General features: G+C 38.7%; 1 protein-coding gene across 1 annotated transcript; it reads left to right on the top strand.

Moving 5' to 3' along the window:
• The first annotated feature begins 385 nt into the window (after positions 1 to 385).
• On the top strand, positions 386 to 11,882 carry LOC120556798 (immunoglobulin-like and fibronectin type III domain-containing protein 1). The gene is made up of 23 exons (XM_039796526.1): positions 386 to 401; positions 657 to 824; positions 1,592 to 1,731; positions 2,017 to 2,116; positions 2,239 to 2,265; positions 2,653 to 2,701; positions 2,816 to 3,011; positions 4,450 to 4,563; positions 4,658 to 4,820; positions 4,963 to 5,235; positions 5,416 to 5,742; positions 6,003 to 6,127; positions 6,302 to 6,443; positions 6,549 to 6,842; positions 6,947 to 7,246; positions 8,016 to 8,192; positions 8,321 to 8,449; positions 8,607 to 8,915; positions 9,665 to 9,750; positions 9,845 to 10,037; positions 10,371 to 10,667; positions 11,364 to 11,690; positions 11,817 to 11,882. Exons 1-23 carry the CDS (start codon positions 386 to 388, stop codon positions 11,819 to 11,821), a joined length of 3,957 nt encoding a protein of 1,318 aa, XP_039652460.1. The 3' UTR covers positions 11,822 to 11,882.
• Positions 11,883 to 15,985: the final 4,103 nt, after the last annotated feature.

Raw genomic sequence — 15,985 nt, 5'->3', positions numbered from 1 at the left:
TATTCGGAATAATAGTGGAATATTGGTGTGCATGTACACTTACTGATTGAGGCACCTCCACTTCGTCATCATGCATTTACATAAAATGTACTTATTTATTTTATAGTAGAAGAATATTAGTTTTTAGAAATTTATATTAAATGAATCCATGACAAATTACCACCATTTTAACTGAGATGTTTTTGCAATCTATATGTTTGCCTTTAGGCACAAATAGACAGTTTAATCCAAAATACATCCTAATCAGAGCATTTCAAGAAATTAGAGTTTTTGCCATGTGTCAGCTGCAATGGTTGACAAAGAGAAAGTAAATACTGACCTCTTGTGGAATTCTAGCATAACTGCAACCAAAAGTAAAAGTGTGTAATGCCCATTTAAAGTCACCATGACTGTTTACTATGGTGCTTTTTTCACAAATCATGGATTTAATTGTTATTAAATATATTTTTACAGTTTTTAAAACTTAAAGCTTCGGAGGTTTAAATAATGTTATCACTTTTGAGATATATGGCAAGAAAAACTGCAGCTCAACAAATATTTGTAAGCATAGCCAATCCCATGGTTTTGCTCAGGCATATTTTAACAGTGTGCATAATGAATACAATTGCCAAACTAACATTTTTTTGTTCTGTTTCTTTTGCCTATGTTTGCTTAAGAACCTCACACAGCAGAGTCTTATTGGTATGTTCTGGTCTTAACAGTGGCTATCAAGAAAAGGTCCAGAGTTCCCGGGGTAATGATCACTCAGTATGTTGAGGAACTGCCTGTAGGAAAGACAACACCTGACTTCACTCGGAAACCAATGTCTGTGACTGCTCAAGAGGGTAAATAACAAAACTCACAAAGTAGAACTTTGGTAACAACAACATAATGAAACACTATCTACAACTGTGTCACTAGCTGCATTTACATGGACCCTAATATTCCAATTATAATCAGAACAATGGCCCAATCAGAATAAAAATGCCTCATGTAACCCCCTCAAATGGAAGAGACTGGCCCGATCCAGCCTGATCGGTAGGATTTTTTTAAATCAGGTTGAGAGGGGTGATGTATAATGTTTCATAATGCATTCAATAGGAAAATATTATATAATAATATTAGTAATCGTTTCTCTCTGGTTGGAATAAATGTATTCTTTCTGCGCATGTTTGCCCCATGTGGGGGGGTAACATTAGGTGACGTTGCTTCAGGAGGGACAGAAACATGGCGGTAAAAAAACTGCTCTGTTGCTGATACAACTTTTTTGTTAGAGACATAAAAAAAATAAATAAAAAAAAACACTACAAATTGTTCAAAAAATTTTTGAAAAAATGAACAAAGCCGGAATCCACCAAACCATCTAAATTTTCTTCTTTCTGGCATATTAGACGCTTCACAGCGGCTGGAACCACTTTGCGCTAGTCAAAACAAGTTATATTCGGATTAAATGCTTTGGGGCAACACACATCTTATCGGATCACTTTATTTAGTGTCCATGTAAAGACTTGATTTGGAATTTCTAATCAGAATGATTTCAATCGGGTTGAAAAAATATTGACCATGTAACGGCAGCTACTGTTGTATGGCTCTCGGTATTTTGATTTTTCAGGTAAAAAAGGATTTTTCAAAGCTATGGTTAGTGGAGAGCCCGCACCAACTGTAACATGGGGGCGTAATAAGGGCGAGGTTGATGACCCACAAATATACAAGACCAGATACGATGAAAGAGCTCAAGAGCACATTCTTGAGGTGAGAAAACAGTATGCAAATAAAAATGCTTAACATCTCGTAAAAAACAACAACTAATATATCTTATACCAATGTATCACAATCCACTCTCCTGTACTTCCATACTTCCTGATTTGTATTAAATATGTAATTTCCAGACAATTGTTTAAAAGTACACTAAAGTGAAGTGCTTTGATTTGCTCTTAATCAAAGTACTTCACAGTACTTGATTAATTAGAAAAGCTCAGAAACTAATATCTAGCAACTAAAGATGCAAATCTAACTACGAAAAAATTGCTTCATCAGATACTCCAGATAAAACCAGATCAAGCTGACACCTACAAATGCTTCGCCACCAATGAGTATGGAATGGCTGTCTGCAGTGCAGCTCTTAAGGTTATTGAAGGTAAAAGTCAAATTATTACTCTGCCATATGTTCATTGCAAATAAATCAAATTAAAGTATAATATACTGGATCTTTGACTATTCACTAATGATTTATTGTTTGTATTTTTGTTTCTCTTCCAGTTGGCTTTAAGAAGAAAGCCCAGGCAGGTATGAAACTAGAATTAGAAGTAGCTTAAGTTTTCTCTTTCTATCATTCATCAATCCACACATTTCTTTTATTGAATTACAGAGAGTTCTTGAGTGGGTTTTTTCTTCTTGAAATTGGCCCTCATAAAAAATACCAATAATGTGTGTTGAACATGGTAATAAAATACTGAGATCTATGCTGTAATTAAACAAATGTGCAGAGCAAGACCCTATGGATTTAAAGATAAAGAAATTATTTCATCCAGTGTCTTTTGTTTGTTTTTACATTTGAAGGATTTGATAAAAACATTTTCAACAAATATGTTTGTGAATCATCATTTGCTTTTAAAAAGAACAATCTCCTTTTTCACTTTTTTCCAATTCACGGTACATCTCATTTTCTTTTAGCAAACACAAATGAACCACCACAAGATTTCAGAAAAATGCTTAAGAAAACGTAAGTTTATCAGAGTCAAATTATAATTTTTTGTATGCACTGCTACTGTATTTTTTTAAATATGTACTGCTGTAGAACCGCAAAATACATGTAACTCTGTTCTTCTCTTTTCAGTGTTGTTGTCTCCAGAAAAAAAAAACTGCCACCAAAAACAGAAGGAGAAATTGATCCTAAGCTCTTGGAACTGCTTATCAATGCACCAAAGAAGGACTATGAAAAAATCTGTGCAGACTTTGGTGTTTTTGACTTTCGCTGGTTGCTGAAGAGACTCAACCAGTTGAAAAAGGAAAGGGCAGATGAGCAGGCAAAGGTACTGTACTGTTGTACATGAATTCTGTATCATGTATTTTGAAGTTTGCAAAATGCTGGTGAGGTTTTAAATAAGGTCGAAAATTAAAGTTCATTTTGAGCTGTGAGAGTTTACATCATTTGCTTATAGTGTTTTAAAGCGGGAATAGAAAACCTGGTGCTGACTTCACAGAGTAACTCAACACCAGTCTGTAAAGTTTAAAGCCTTTTTCCCCTCTCCGTGTGGTCGAATTGTGCCCTTTTAACCCAAAAAAATTAATTTACATAAACAAAGCCACAAAAAAAAAAAAAAAATAACCCACCAAAAAAAAAAAAAAAAAATTTTAAAAATAATGTTAAAATTTTTGTTTTTTTTTCCCCCCACCCCCCCCAAAAAAAAAACAAAAAAAACAACACCACCCCCCCACACCACCCCACCCTCCTACATTCCCCCCCCCCCACCCCCACCCTTCCTTACTGAAGCCAGAAAAAAACAAAGAAAAAAAAAAAAAAAATTAAAAAACATGATGGACTCTTCAGAAGAGGTAATTATCTGCACTCAATATATTGCGTGCAAAATTTTGCCGGATGACAATCTTCTGAACATAGAGAAATACAGAGAGAGTTTTGTGGAGCTGATAGTCTTAATTAGCTTTGTAGCAACTCATTTCGCAATGGCTTGAATGTAACGGACGTTCAATAATATCAAAAAGTTACGCACTAAAGCTTTAATATACTCTTTAAAAGCATATCTCTGATGAAAAGGGATTTTTAAAGGATTTTTCCAAGTTTTGAAATGATTAGTTTTGCCCGAGGCTAAACCAGCCTTAACATCCACTGCTCAAGGCCCGCTTTAGTTAAAGGTCCCATGGCATGAAAATTTCACTTTATGAGGTTTTTTAACATTAATATGCGTTACCCCAGCCTGCCTATGGTCCCCAATTGGTTTGAAATGGTGATAGGTGTAAACCGAGCCCTGGGTATCCTGCTCTGCCTTTGAGAAAATGAAAGCTCAGACGGGCCGTTCTGGAATCTTGCTTGTTATGAGGTCATAAGGAGCAAGGTTACCTCCCCTTTCTCTGCTTTGCCCGCCCATGAGAACTCGGTAACCCACGCAGAACCAGTATGGCTGTTCAAATGAGCAAAGTGGCAGTTGGTCAAGGCCACACCCCACCCTCCACCTTGCCCCTCCCTCTCTCCTCCTCAATAGCTACTGACACAGAAATGGCACATCCTAAGGAAAGCTCATTGTGGGACTGGCTCTAGTAGCTGGAATTCTGCACCAAAGCTGAATTTCGGGAAAGAGACTTCAGATACAGTATTAGGGGACCACTAAGGTCTATAGAAAAGCATCCAAAGAGCACCATGTCATGGGACCTTTAAAATTGTGGCTTCAGCAGTGAAATTCAGAGCAATATTTGCATAGGAATTCTTTTTTTTTTGTTTTTTTTGTTTTGTAGGTTGTAGAGCAACTGGAAAACGTGAAACAAATAGAAGTAAAACCCAATGGGAGAGCTGAATTTAGCCTCGACATGAAACTACAGGATCCCAACTGTGCCATTAACCTATATAAGGTGAGTTAATATGTATTTAAAAAGAAACTATTTAAAACCAATCACTGCTTTAATAGAAAAGAAATCAAACAATCTAATCAGTTTCTCTAAAAAGGATGGGGAACCTGTTCCTTATGATGATGATGAAAATTCAAAGCATAGCCTTAAGAAAACAGGGACAAAGTATGTTTTCAGCATCAAAGATCCTCAGCCAGAAGATGCTGGATTTTACCAGCTTGATGTTGAAGACGCAAATGTCCTCGCAACTGACTTCCAAGGTAAAGTGCAATTATTGCTACTGTAATAAAACAAGATGATTGTACTGGCATTTGGTGAGACAACTCAAGGCACGTTTAGGAATGAGGAGTCACTCAATTAATCCACAAGTGAATTTCAAATCCACCCTTCCTCCCTCCTCAGTGCCTGATGTGGATTTCATAGCCAAGATTAAGGATGTGAAGGCCTTTGAAAGTGAGGACGCCATCTTTCAGTGCGTCTTATCAACACCTCTCAACAGAATTACCTGGTCAAAAGAGGATTCTTCACTTGAACATGGGGACAAATATGAGATCACTGTCTCAGAGGACAAGCTAATTCACACATTGAGAGTTAAAGACTGTAAAATAGCAGATGATGGGGCATATTATGCCATTGCTGGAATAACAACCAGCAGTGCCTCTCTCAAAGTGGAAGGTAGGATATCTTCTCTTTTTATATACATTAATACAAAAAAAGTAATCTTGATAGTGTGACAGCCATCTTTGTTTATTTAAACAAAAGTAGAAGATTCATTTTCCCTACTTTAATGTGTTCACGGTAATTCAGCTGATCCAAATGGTAAAGGCCGCAAGGGCACCCAAACTGGGAATCAAGATGACCTGATTAAACTAGCATTGGAACAGCAGGCCAAGCTACAAAAACAGAAAGACGACTTGGAGGCAGCCAGACGAGCACAGTCTGAAAAGGACGCTGCAGATGCGGGAGATGGAAGAGATGGTTCTGGTGATGGGACTGGTGGCAAGACTGGTGGCAAGACTGGTGGCAAGACTGAAGGCAAGACTGATGGAGACGAGGGTGATGGAGACGGCACGAATAAGAACCTCCTGACAGATGGAGATGATGGAAATAAAGGAGATGATGCAGATGATAAGAAAAATAAGCGAGTACGAACTGGCCCTTTGATTCCTGACACAGTTACAGGTAAAATCCCTGCATTGTGTGAAGAATAATGCTCTGGTCATTGCTATCCTTTATTTGCTAATGCCATAAAATAGAAAACTGCATCGTCTCTACCTTTGTTTGCTCTGCCGTCTCTACTATTCATTTGTATGGACTTGCACACTAAAATAGTCAATTATAATAGAATAGTAAATATAACAGAGGTTACGTATCGCCAAATACAATGCACACATTTTCATAATTTTTTTTTTTTTTTTTTTACTTGGTTCTTACTGTTGCAGATTGTGGTGTTCAGTTTGTCAGTGGGCTGTCAGATACTGTTGCTAATGTTGGTGAACGGGCAGAGCTGTCTTGCAAACTAAGCAGTGAGACCTCTGAGGGACGTTGGTATAAAGATGGGAAGCTGGTAAGTCAACTATTTTGGGAGAATTATGAGTATAGGATTACTGCCATGCATCTCTCTGTTTCCTAGCTTGCAAAACCGTAACGATCCATCATAGCCAAAAATATATAGTGCATTGCATACCTCAATTTATGAAAATGTTTGTCTGATGAATATTACATATTTCTATCTGACAAGCTAACCAATGAGGATGGTGTAACAATTATCAAAGACGGAGCCTGTCACAGGTTGATAATTGATTGCTGTAAAAAAGATGATGCAGCTGTGTACCGCTTTGAAGCTGAAGGCCGTAAATCAGAAGCAACACTTCATATTCAAGGTCAGAATAAAATTGAGTAAGAAGGTTTAGTATCAATTGATACATTTTCCCATGGGTTAAAACGGTTTAGGTTTTTGACAAAACCTTTTTTCTCTAACATTGAAGATCCACCAAAAATTGACGCTGATGCACTAGGAAAATTCACAAAGCCAATCATTATAAAGGCAGGTGAAAATGCAGAATGGAAGCTGCCATTCTCCGGTGGGGCACCGATGAATATACAGTGGTACAGGGATGATGACGAGCTTTTGCCCGCTCTCAATGTGAAGATTGAAACATCAGCTACTGAAAGCAAACTACGCCTTGTTAAGTGTCAAAGGAAAGACGGTGGAGAGGTCAAAATTAAAATTAAAAATGAATTTGGTACAACTGAGGCAATTTCCAAACTTATCGTACTGGGTGAGTTGACAATTAGAGACTTAAAAGTTTGCCATTGTTCTGTATGTAAAGAGGAGATCAATGCTTTTTGCTGTTAGTATGACTTATTTTTATTTCCTCAACAGACAAACCCACACCACCACAAGGACCTGTGGACATAATAGAAAGTGCTGTAACATCTGTTGAGTTCAAATGGAAACCACCAAAAGACGATGGTGGATGCCCGGTCACAAACTATATCATAGACCGCCAACAACTTGGGCGCAATAAATGGTCAAATCTCGGTGAGATCCCTGGCAGCAACCCAAGTTACAAAGATTCAGATGTGAACCCTGGAAGGAGATACTGCTACAGGATCAGAGCCAAGAACTCAGAAGGCATCAGTGACTACCTGCAGTCAGAGGACATACCAGCTGGTGTATTACGTAAGTCTTTAGTTGGAGCCATTTTTGCTGTTGTCTGATGAAAACCTCTTAAATTCTAGGGAAGCAGGTAATATATTATTTTAAGAAGATGCAATATTTCAGGATTTCATCACTTTCTAGATACACAAACATTTGCATATGGCCTTTGAGTATTTAAAGGCATACTATGTAACTTTTCCCTCTTCGGTCCCCCTACAGGTTGTCTCATTGGAACTACAGCTTGCCCGGCTGTAGTTCCAATGAGACAACCTGTAGGGGGACCAAAGAGGGAAAAGTTACATAGTATGCCTTTAAAAAAGGAGGATTATTATTATTATTATTATTATTATAGGATGTCATTTTTGATACTTCCAATAAGAGTTGGCAGGAATCAGCAATGTTCAAATCCTACACCTCGGTGCTTTAATCAGATCTACCTGGCCTGACCAACCTTTCCACAATGTACAACAGTAAACATTTTGCATTAATTTGAGGAAAACATAACAACATCCAACTCCTTCGGTTGAGGTGATAAAAGTTTTGACTTTGAGAACATACAGTCAGGTGCAGACCATTGTGTGTCCATCAAATTTAAAAAACTATCTTCTCCAGTACGTCATGCTTTATTCACCAAACACTTTATAGCTCTCTTGCTGGTTTCAGCTATCTATCAAAAGCATGGAGTACTGGAGTTGTGCAGCATGTTTTAATTTTGGAAGTAACAAAAAAATAAATAGAGCAGCATAACATAATACCACAGAATAGTTAATATGTCATGTTTCCTCCACAGGTTATCCTGGATCCCCAACAGCACCAAAAGTGGTCAGTGCCTTTAAAGACTGCATCAATCTGACATGGTGTCCTCCATGTGACACTGGAGGAACCAAAATAGTGGGATACAATTTAGAAAAGAACAAGAAAGGCACAAATTACTGGAGCCTTGTAAACCAAGGAGGGCCTATTACAGGTATCCAACTACTATGGCAAGCTGCAGGAAATTACCAAATAAAGTGTGAAACTCAATGCCTGCTATGCATCTGCCCACATAAATGAGCATTCCTAGTCATATGATAACCATTTCTTGCTTTTCCACAGATACAAAGTTTGCAGTGAAAGATGTTATTGAAGGGGCAGCGTATGAATTTAGGGTGTCTGCTATCAACCTATCTGGTACTGGACATCCTAGTCTTCCATGTGACACAGTGATCGCAAGAGATCCCATGAGTAAGCCCGTCACACTGAATTCTTACATTCTACTACAATTGTCTTCACTGAAGATTATTCAACTCATGCTGTTGGACAAAATGCTGTTTCTAGCTCTTTGGTAATTGCTAAAACACTGCAACATTGAGCAAATAACCTCTAATTACTGTAATTTCAGAACCCCCAGGCAAAGTCACAGACCTAAAGTTAACATCCTCCAATTACACCACATTTTCACTGGCTTGGACGAAACCTAAAGAAATTAAAGGAGTAGAGGATGAACCCCAAGGCTACTACGTAGAGATCAGACCAATAGAAAACCTTGAATGGACCCGTTGTAATGCCATCCCAATTCCTCTAACATCCTACAACGTGCATGGCTTAAAGGCAATGGCCACCTACTGGGTGAGAGTAATTGCCACTAATTATGGAGGTGATGGAGAACCTCAAGGCTTTGACAATTACATCATTGCCATGCCTCCTCCTGGTAAGATTTGAAATTTAAATCAAGAACCTGTTTCTATATAATGTCCTGATCAAGTTTTATTTAGTATCCGCATGAATAGCAAGTTTTTCTTCCATAATACATGTGCACAGTGCACCCTTTGCCTATAAAAACCCTATGCCTGTCAAAGGTACGGCATAGCTCTGAACCAAGAAAATATAGGCTAGCCTGCATAACCGCTTTCCTTTTTTTTCTTTTTTACACTATACATGTTTTCATATCTGTGGATATTGCAGGTAAAGGGTAAAATTGTTTTGACAAGACAGGACAGCCCAGCATGAACAAAATACTGAAGTTAAAATGCAGGTTGTAGCAATTTAAAGGCATGGCACAACAATAAAACACCACTGCAATAAAGGTTTTGTTGTTTTTAACCAAACGAGTTTCATGCATGTGGATATGTACGTATTGAAACTGCTTGTTTTTGTTTCTTGGTTTATTTGGTCACCTTGTGGTTGTGGATCATTTGCAACACTGAAATAGGTTCCAGTAACAGATTGCAATGTGGTATTTTTAACAGCTGGTGTACCCTATATGTCTGCAGGAATAGAAAATATTCAAGAATTCAAACAAAGGCTTTGATTTCTTAATAATCTATACAATACAGTAGACATTATTAAAAAAAATCAGAGACTGAAAATATTATTTTAAGCAGAATGAAAAACTTCCAGTTTGCTACATTATATAATTACAAAAATCTAAACATTGTATTTTAAATTTCCCCCTCACAGTAAAGCCAAAGTTTAAAGACCGCAAAATGAAGACTTTTGTGGTGGTTAGATCTGGTAACACAGTCCGTCTGAACATCAACTTTGAGGTATTGTGCCAGAAGTCTTCCTCCTAATGGGTTCATTGAGAATGTATTTTATTTCATTTACAAATTAATGTGATATCTTTCTTACTGTCTACAGGCCTCCCCAGTGCCACAAATCTCTTGGCTAAAAGATGGTATTCCAGTGGCCAAACACGTAACTATTACCAACTCTGATAAAGGCTCTCAACTGTTAATCCCGACATCTGAGCGGTCCGACAGTGGCATCTACACCATTACGGTCAAGAACATTGTTGGCCAGGCTAGCATCAATGTTGAAATCAGAGTTACAGGTGAATCTCAGTGTGCATGGCCATGAAGTATTACGGTTCATGGCTTGATATATAAAAACATATCACAAACACAGTGAGGTTACAGAGACTGAATGCAAACTCTTTTATGGCCGCATTAGAACTATTATTATTATTATTATTATTATTAGAACACTTGACCCAATAAATCCCAGTTGGATTTATGGAATGCAAGTGTTAAACTGTAAAATACATACACAGCAAAGAGAAACTGAGCTGTATGCAGATACTGTATATGGTACCGTTTGTTGCATAGACAGATACACTTTTGCAACTCAGACCTCTGTATCTCTGTGCCTCTAAATCTGGTTGTAGATGATCCCAAGCCTCCAGGTCCAGTGGAGCTGGAACAGAACATCCCAGGAACAGTGACTCTGTCCTGGACTCCCTCTCCAGATGAGAAGAGGGATGACAGACTACACTACATGGTATCCAAGCGGGACTCTTTCAAACATACTTGGAGGACAGTGGCAGACAACCTCTTCAACAATAAGTTCACCATTATCAATATTTTGCCCGGACGGGAGTATAACTTTAGGGTATTTGCTAAAAATGACATTGGTCCTTCACCACCTTCTGAATCACCAGTGTTCGGAACCAAAAAGGAAAAAGGTTTGTGCCTGTGGGTTGATCACAAAGACATCTGAATCAATTCTCACTTTCCTGTACATAACACTAAAACCTGGTTCGTATGCTGAAGTACATGTTTATTTACCACCAAAGGATGCCTCACCACTTATAATCTTAAATTTAAAACCACTTCTCACCAAACCAGATCTCAGAACAGTTTAACTCTAGTTACCCCTTAGGTTTAGGTAAACCCAGCCCAATCTGCCGGCGATTCTTGTTTACATTCAACATAGTGGCCACCGAAGCGCAGCAACCCGTTGATGCCGCTGTCGCTGCTACGTCACCCGGATCGTTGGTCTGATTGGTTGAAGGACTATCCAATTGCGTACATTCAGGGTCATGAGTCATTTGAACTATGCCCGTTGATCACGCCTCTTGTGCAGTAGAAAATACAGAGCAGACCCCCCAGACTAATGTTCAATCTTAAAAGATTGAGCTTGGTCTGGTGATAGCCAGACTACCTTAGGTTAATACTAGGGTTGGGTATCGTTTTGTTTTTTTCCTGACAGTGGTGCTAAAACGATACTTTTAAAACGGTGCCAGTGTCTAAATGGCGCATGAACTAATACTTACATTTTTTTTTAAAGACACAACATGGCAAGGACACTGGTACAAGCATAGAACTGAACTATTATAATGCTGTTAAACCCTAACTTTAAGCATTTCTTTGTGTTTCAGGAAAGTTCAAAGTAAACATGCCAGAGACAAAATCCTTTGATTTTCAGTCACCTCCATCATTTATCGTTCCTCTGAAGAGGCGCACAGCTCCACAAGGTTACGAGTGCTACATAAGCTGCGCAGTAAAGGGTGATCCAGCTCCACGTGTGACATGGTACCGCAACAACATCAGCCTGAACACAAACACCAACTACCACATCACCAATGTATGTGGAGTCTGCTCGTTGCTCATACTAAGAGTGGGACCCACAGATGATGGGGAATACAAAGCCGTCATTGAGAACAAACTGGGGACATCCGAATCCTCAATGACACTGAATGTCAGAGGTATTACCACTTGTATAAGGTTTAAGAATATCACATTTTTCCATAAAAGAGACTGATGAAATATTTTAGTGTACACTACAGTATGTAAATAAAACAAACTGACAGTATCAATATGTTTCTTTACAGAGTGAAGAGGTGCAGCTGCTGGACAGAAGCTGAACCAACAGATGTCCTACTGTGTTTTAAATTAAGTACCCTACATTTGTGTGACAAATCCTATTCATTTTATGTTACTTCATTTCCCGCTAGTGTGATGCACCATTATTTAAACACTTAACTTTAGAAAAATCCAGAAAACATGAATTGTGTATTTTGGTAAAATGGTATATGCTGTACTATATTAAACTTCGGAGATATTTCATCATCCTGCTTCTATTTACTGAAGATGAGGTCAAATACACTGCAAAATGGCACACATTGTATGCTCATTGATTTAATTTAAATTACATAAAACATTTGTCTCATTTGTTTCAAAGTTACAATGATTTAACACTGAGGAATGATTGACCACTAGCAGCCCTATTGGGCAATGTGTTGTTTTTATCTCATGCATAAGTATACTACACATATGTAACACATAAAGCGGTTTTAGCAGCTTAATGTTAGACTAGATAGAGTACAGGGCTTTGTAAATTCAAGTAAAGTCTTATATGATTAGACAGACTGCACGGTTTCATCTTGATGTCTGTATGTTCTGTTCTCCACTTGGCTATGTAAGTTATTTCATCAATTAAATAAAAGACTTACTTTGAAAGGTGCAGATTGAAAATTATCGCATACCCTGTTATGTAAAAAATATACGTTGGCAAATAAATGAGGTCAGCAGCCAAGTTGCTAAAATGAGTCTACTTCACAATAAACTCTCATCACTACAACACATGGGCTACGTCACACATACCACTTGACCATGTTTGATTTTGCATCGACTCTGCACGCTGTGTGACGGAATGCAACATATGACAATAATTATCTATGATTATGTTGCAATTCTTTGATTGACCCTCGCTGTCCACCAACGCTACGGTTGCGCGTTCTTTATCTAGCCTGCTACTCGGCTCGATTGCCACTGGTACTGGCCGGGTACCACAGAGGAGAATTTCGTGCTAACCGCAAAGAGAGTCTGCATGTATGTGGTGGCACATTGCCAAAGTAGATCAGCACTGTAAAGTGTAAATTTACCAAAAAGTGGTGCTTTCAAAGATAAGGGGTTAAGGAGAGATCAGGTTTTTATGACAGCAACATCAATACAATAAGTGGCAGCGTTTGCAGCAGGTACTCGACAAATACTGCCTTGCATGGCAGCTGGATTCTTGTGATATTACAAGATAATGCAGCTTCAAGTAATAGCCGAGATACACCAAACAGACGGCCAACCACCGACAGAAAAGCCAGTCGGAATGATCAGTCAGGTCCCCGAGGTCCAAAAACTGCCTCGGAACACACTGAGGCGACACCGACTCGATAAACGTAATACGTCTCCATAACAGCAGGCGGCGCTACTCTGTATTGTTGCCCAAGAAATGAAAACCGGCAGGCTTGAAATTCAAAGCCAGACTGTCATGGCGGCTTGTTCAGAATACGATCTCATATTGTACTAAAATAGTTCACTGAAACATGTTTCTAAAAACATTTTAAGCGAGAAATAGGCCATGCAGTTCCTGAATCTGTCTTCATTTCAGCTCAACAAAGGTCAGTTTAAAAGATTTTCGTCAGATTTTGAGAGACTCTAGTCACGCTCATTCTGCTCGCCATTTTCGGGTGAGTCCCGACTGCCCTGTCTCTGACCGAACATGTCAGGTCGGCCAAAATGAAGGCCGACAGCCCCCCAGACGGAGGACGGCACGGAACACACTGAACAGACTCGAGTCACCGACCTCGCCAGACTGTCCAACGGCCGATTATCGGCTTGGTTTGTCTCGGGCTTAATGTGTTTGTGTCCAAACCACCATCGTTCTGACCAATTTGCACTTTGTGGGGAGCTACTGGCAGCTACGGCCTTGGTTTAGGTGTGTGTGATGACACTTTATGTGAAGGAAAACACAAATTTCAGGAGGCAGGTTACAATTCAAAATATACATATATTGGAATATAAAACAGTAAGAGGGCTTTAACATCAGGGAACTGGGCCCGGATCAGAGAGCATTTGACCCCAAAGTCTAGTTTGTTTGATAAGTGTGTGAACACGATCCATGGAGCGTTCAGGTCCAGTCAAGCCACCCTTTACCAGCGCCAGCCAAAAAAAAATACAGCTGCTGTGGATGAGAGAGGAGTTGATTGCTGGTGCAGTAAAGACGTTTTGGAGCTGGTGATTTTCCTTTGCCGATGGCTTAAAATTCTTTGGGTGGCACCAAACAATTCTCTATGCAGGAGAAACCCTGCAATTGTTTTGTTGGTGGCCACAAACTTGTTTAAAAATGATTGCAAAACTTGAGTAAATTTGTAACTGAGTTTCAATTTCAGCTCCATGAAGGTGGTTGGCATGATTAGTGCCACCAGGAGTGAGAAAGTAAAGTAAATACACTTCAATGCTTCACATACGTAGTTTTGAGGTAACATTACTTGGAATTCGCTTGAGTGTCTTAATCATCTACGCCAAAACATTCCAGGAAAGATGATGCTGTAATTGTTAGTCCACTACATTTATTACTTACTCACCCATGTAACTGTGCACTTATCTAGTTATAAGTGTTTATTGTTTTCTGTGTAGTATTTCAAATTGTATTTTATGTCATTTCTAAACTGTATGTATTTCTAATGTATTTATTATGGAGCTCTCCTTCCCTTTCCCTAAGTGGCTATGCCACTTGTCAGGCCTCCATTGTAAATAAGAACCTGTTCTTAATGACTTGCCTATACAATTAAAGGAGAAATAAAATTAAAATTAAATTATCTAACAGCCTCAATATAGTCCAGATATATTTACTGAAAATAAACACACAATAGCCTAACTTGGACCAGCTTACACATTTTAACAGTTATTTATGGAGGTCTTCTTAATTTTGTTGCCAAAATTGATTCACTTTTATTTAATTAAAGTTATGAATGCAGGAATGTTGCATCTAATGGAGTGTTTTACCATAGGATCATTTCTATGGTTTTTACACTGTGGTAATATTTTAATGCTGGATATATCCTTCCACCACTGCAGTTAGGCTACATAACATGCTGTCACGCCCCCCACCCAAGCAGTTGCTTGGTAGCTAGGTCAAAGACTCTAGCTAGCAGAATAGACAACGTGATACCTTTTCAAATCCAGACTAGAAGCCACACTTTGCTGAATCCATTTCACTGAAGACACGTAACTGTTAGCTCTTCCAAGTCCGTCCAGTCCTCCTCTCCTCCTCCTGCCATGGCCAAGCGCAAGTCAAAGAAACCACAAGAAGAAAACACATCCATTTCGTCAGAGTCACCAGTATCACAGTCCAGGAGAAGGAGAAACTCCTATACTTCTCCAGCTTTGTTGTTCATTATTACCTTCTCACTGAGAAGTTCTCAGTCAGGGCATCTATCATGTTTTTTTTTGTACAACAGCAGCACAGTCTCGACCATCTGAGTATTTTACAACAACGCAAAAGAAAATCACAAACCTCCAGCAGGTGATAAAGATGGCGGACGCACAATTAAGTTAGCTAACGTTCACAGGTGTTTTTTTGTTTCTTCTGCTGCGCGGGTCATTGTGAAATACTTTTACAGATTTAGTTTGAACTTAATTTCGGCGTTGCATGGAAGAGGGTGGGTGGTTATCTATTACAGCATAACAACATGGCTGTGCAACGGTTGCGTTTAATTTCGCTTGGGAGCGCTATGGGAGAGAGGTCTTTCAATGCGAGACGTTTAGCTAGCTAAAGAGAACGTAAGCTACCGGACATTGGTGAATTGCCTTCAAAGTAAACGAATTACGTTTGCCATTTTTGAACGGATGAGTTTATATGATCCAAGGTTCAGTATTATCAGTGATCAATCCGCTTAATAGTGGTATATTCCTTGGGGGGATTGACATTACCAAGAATAAGCTCTAATAAACACATCAGGAATTGTACAAGAGGTGACTCTGCCCTCAGGAAGATTCATTTGGGCTTTAATCTTTGTAGAAATGAACTTGCAAAAAATCTGGTTAATTAATGACAAATTCTGTCTTAAGTAAAAGTAAAAGAGGTTTCTTTTAAAATCTTACGTAAAATATATCCAGTTAAAAAAGACATTAAGGAGATTTAAACTTTATATTGAATATTCTTGTACTGTGAACTAGAAGAAGAAACAATCTGTCATTTGTTATTTCACTGTATGTATGCTAA

The sequence above is a fragment of the Perca fluviatilis genome, chromosome 4, assembly GCF_010015445.1.
Source record: "Perca fluviatilis chromosome 4, GENO_Pfluv_1.0, whole genome shotgun sequence".
In the NCBI taxonomy this organism is placed as follows: domain Eukaryota; kingdom Metazoa; phylum Chordata; class Actinopteri; order Perciformes; family Percidae; genus Perca; species Perca fluviatilis.
This window is presented reverse-complemented; position numbering and strand designations above follow the sequence as displayed.

Bases quoted from the DNA above. Each gene is read 5' to 3' on its own strand.
- LOC120556798 (XM_039796526.1), top strand. The intron at 2,117-2,238 runs GTAAAAGTCAAA...TTTCTCTTCCAG, and splicing joins AGCTCTTAAGGTTATTGAAG to TTGGCTTTAAGAAGAAAGCC. The intron at 7,247-8,015 runs GTAAGTCTTTAG...TTTCCTCCACAG, and splicing joins CATACCAGCTGGTGTATTAC to GTTATCCTGGATCCCCAACA.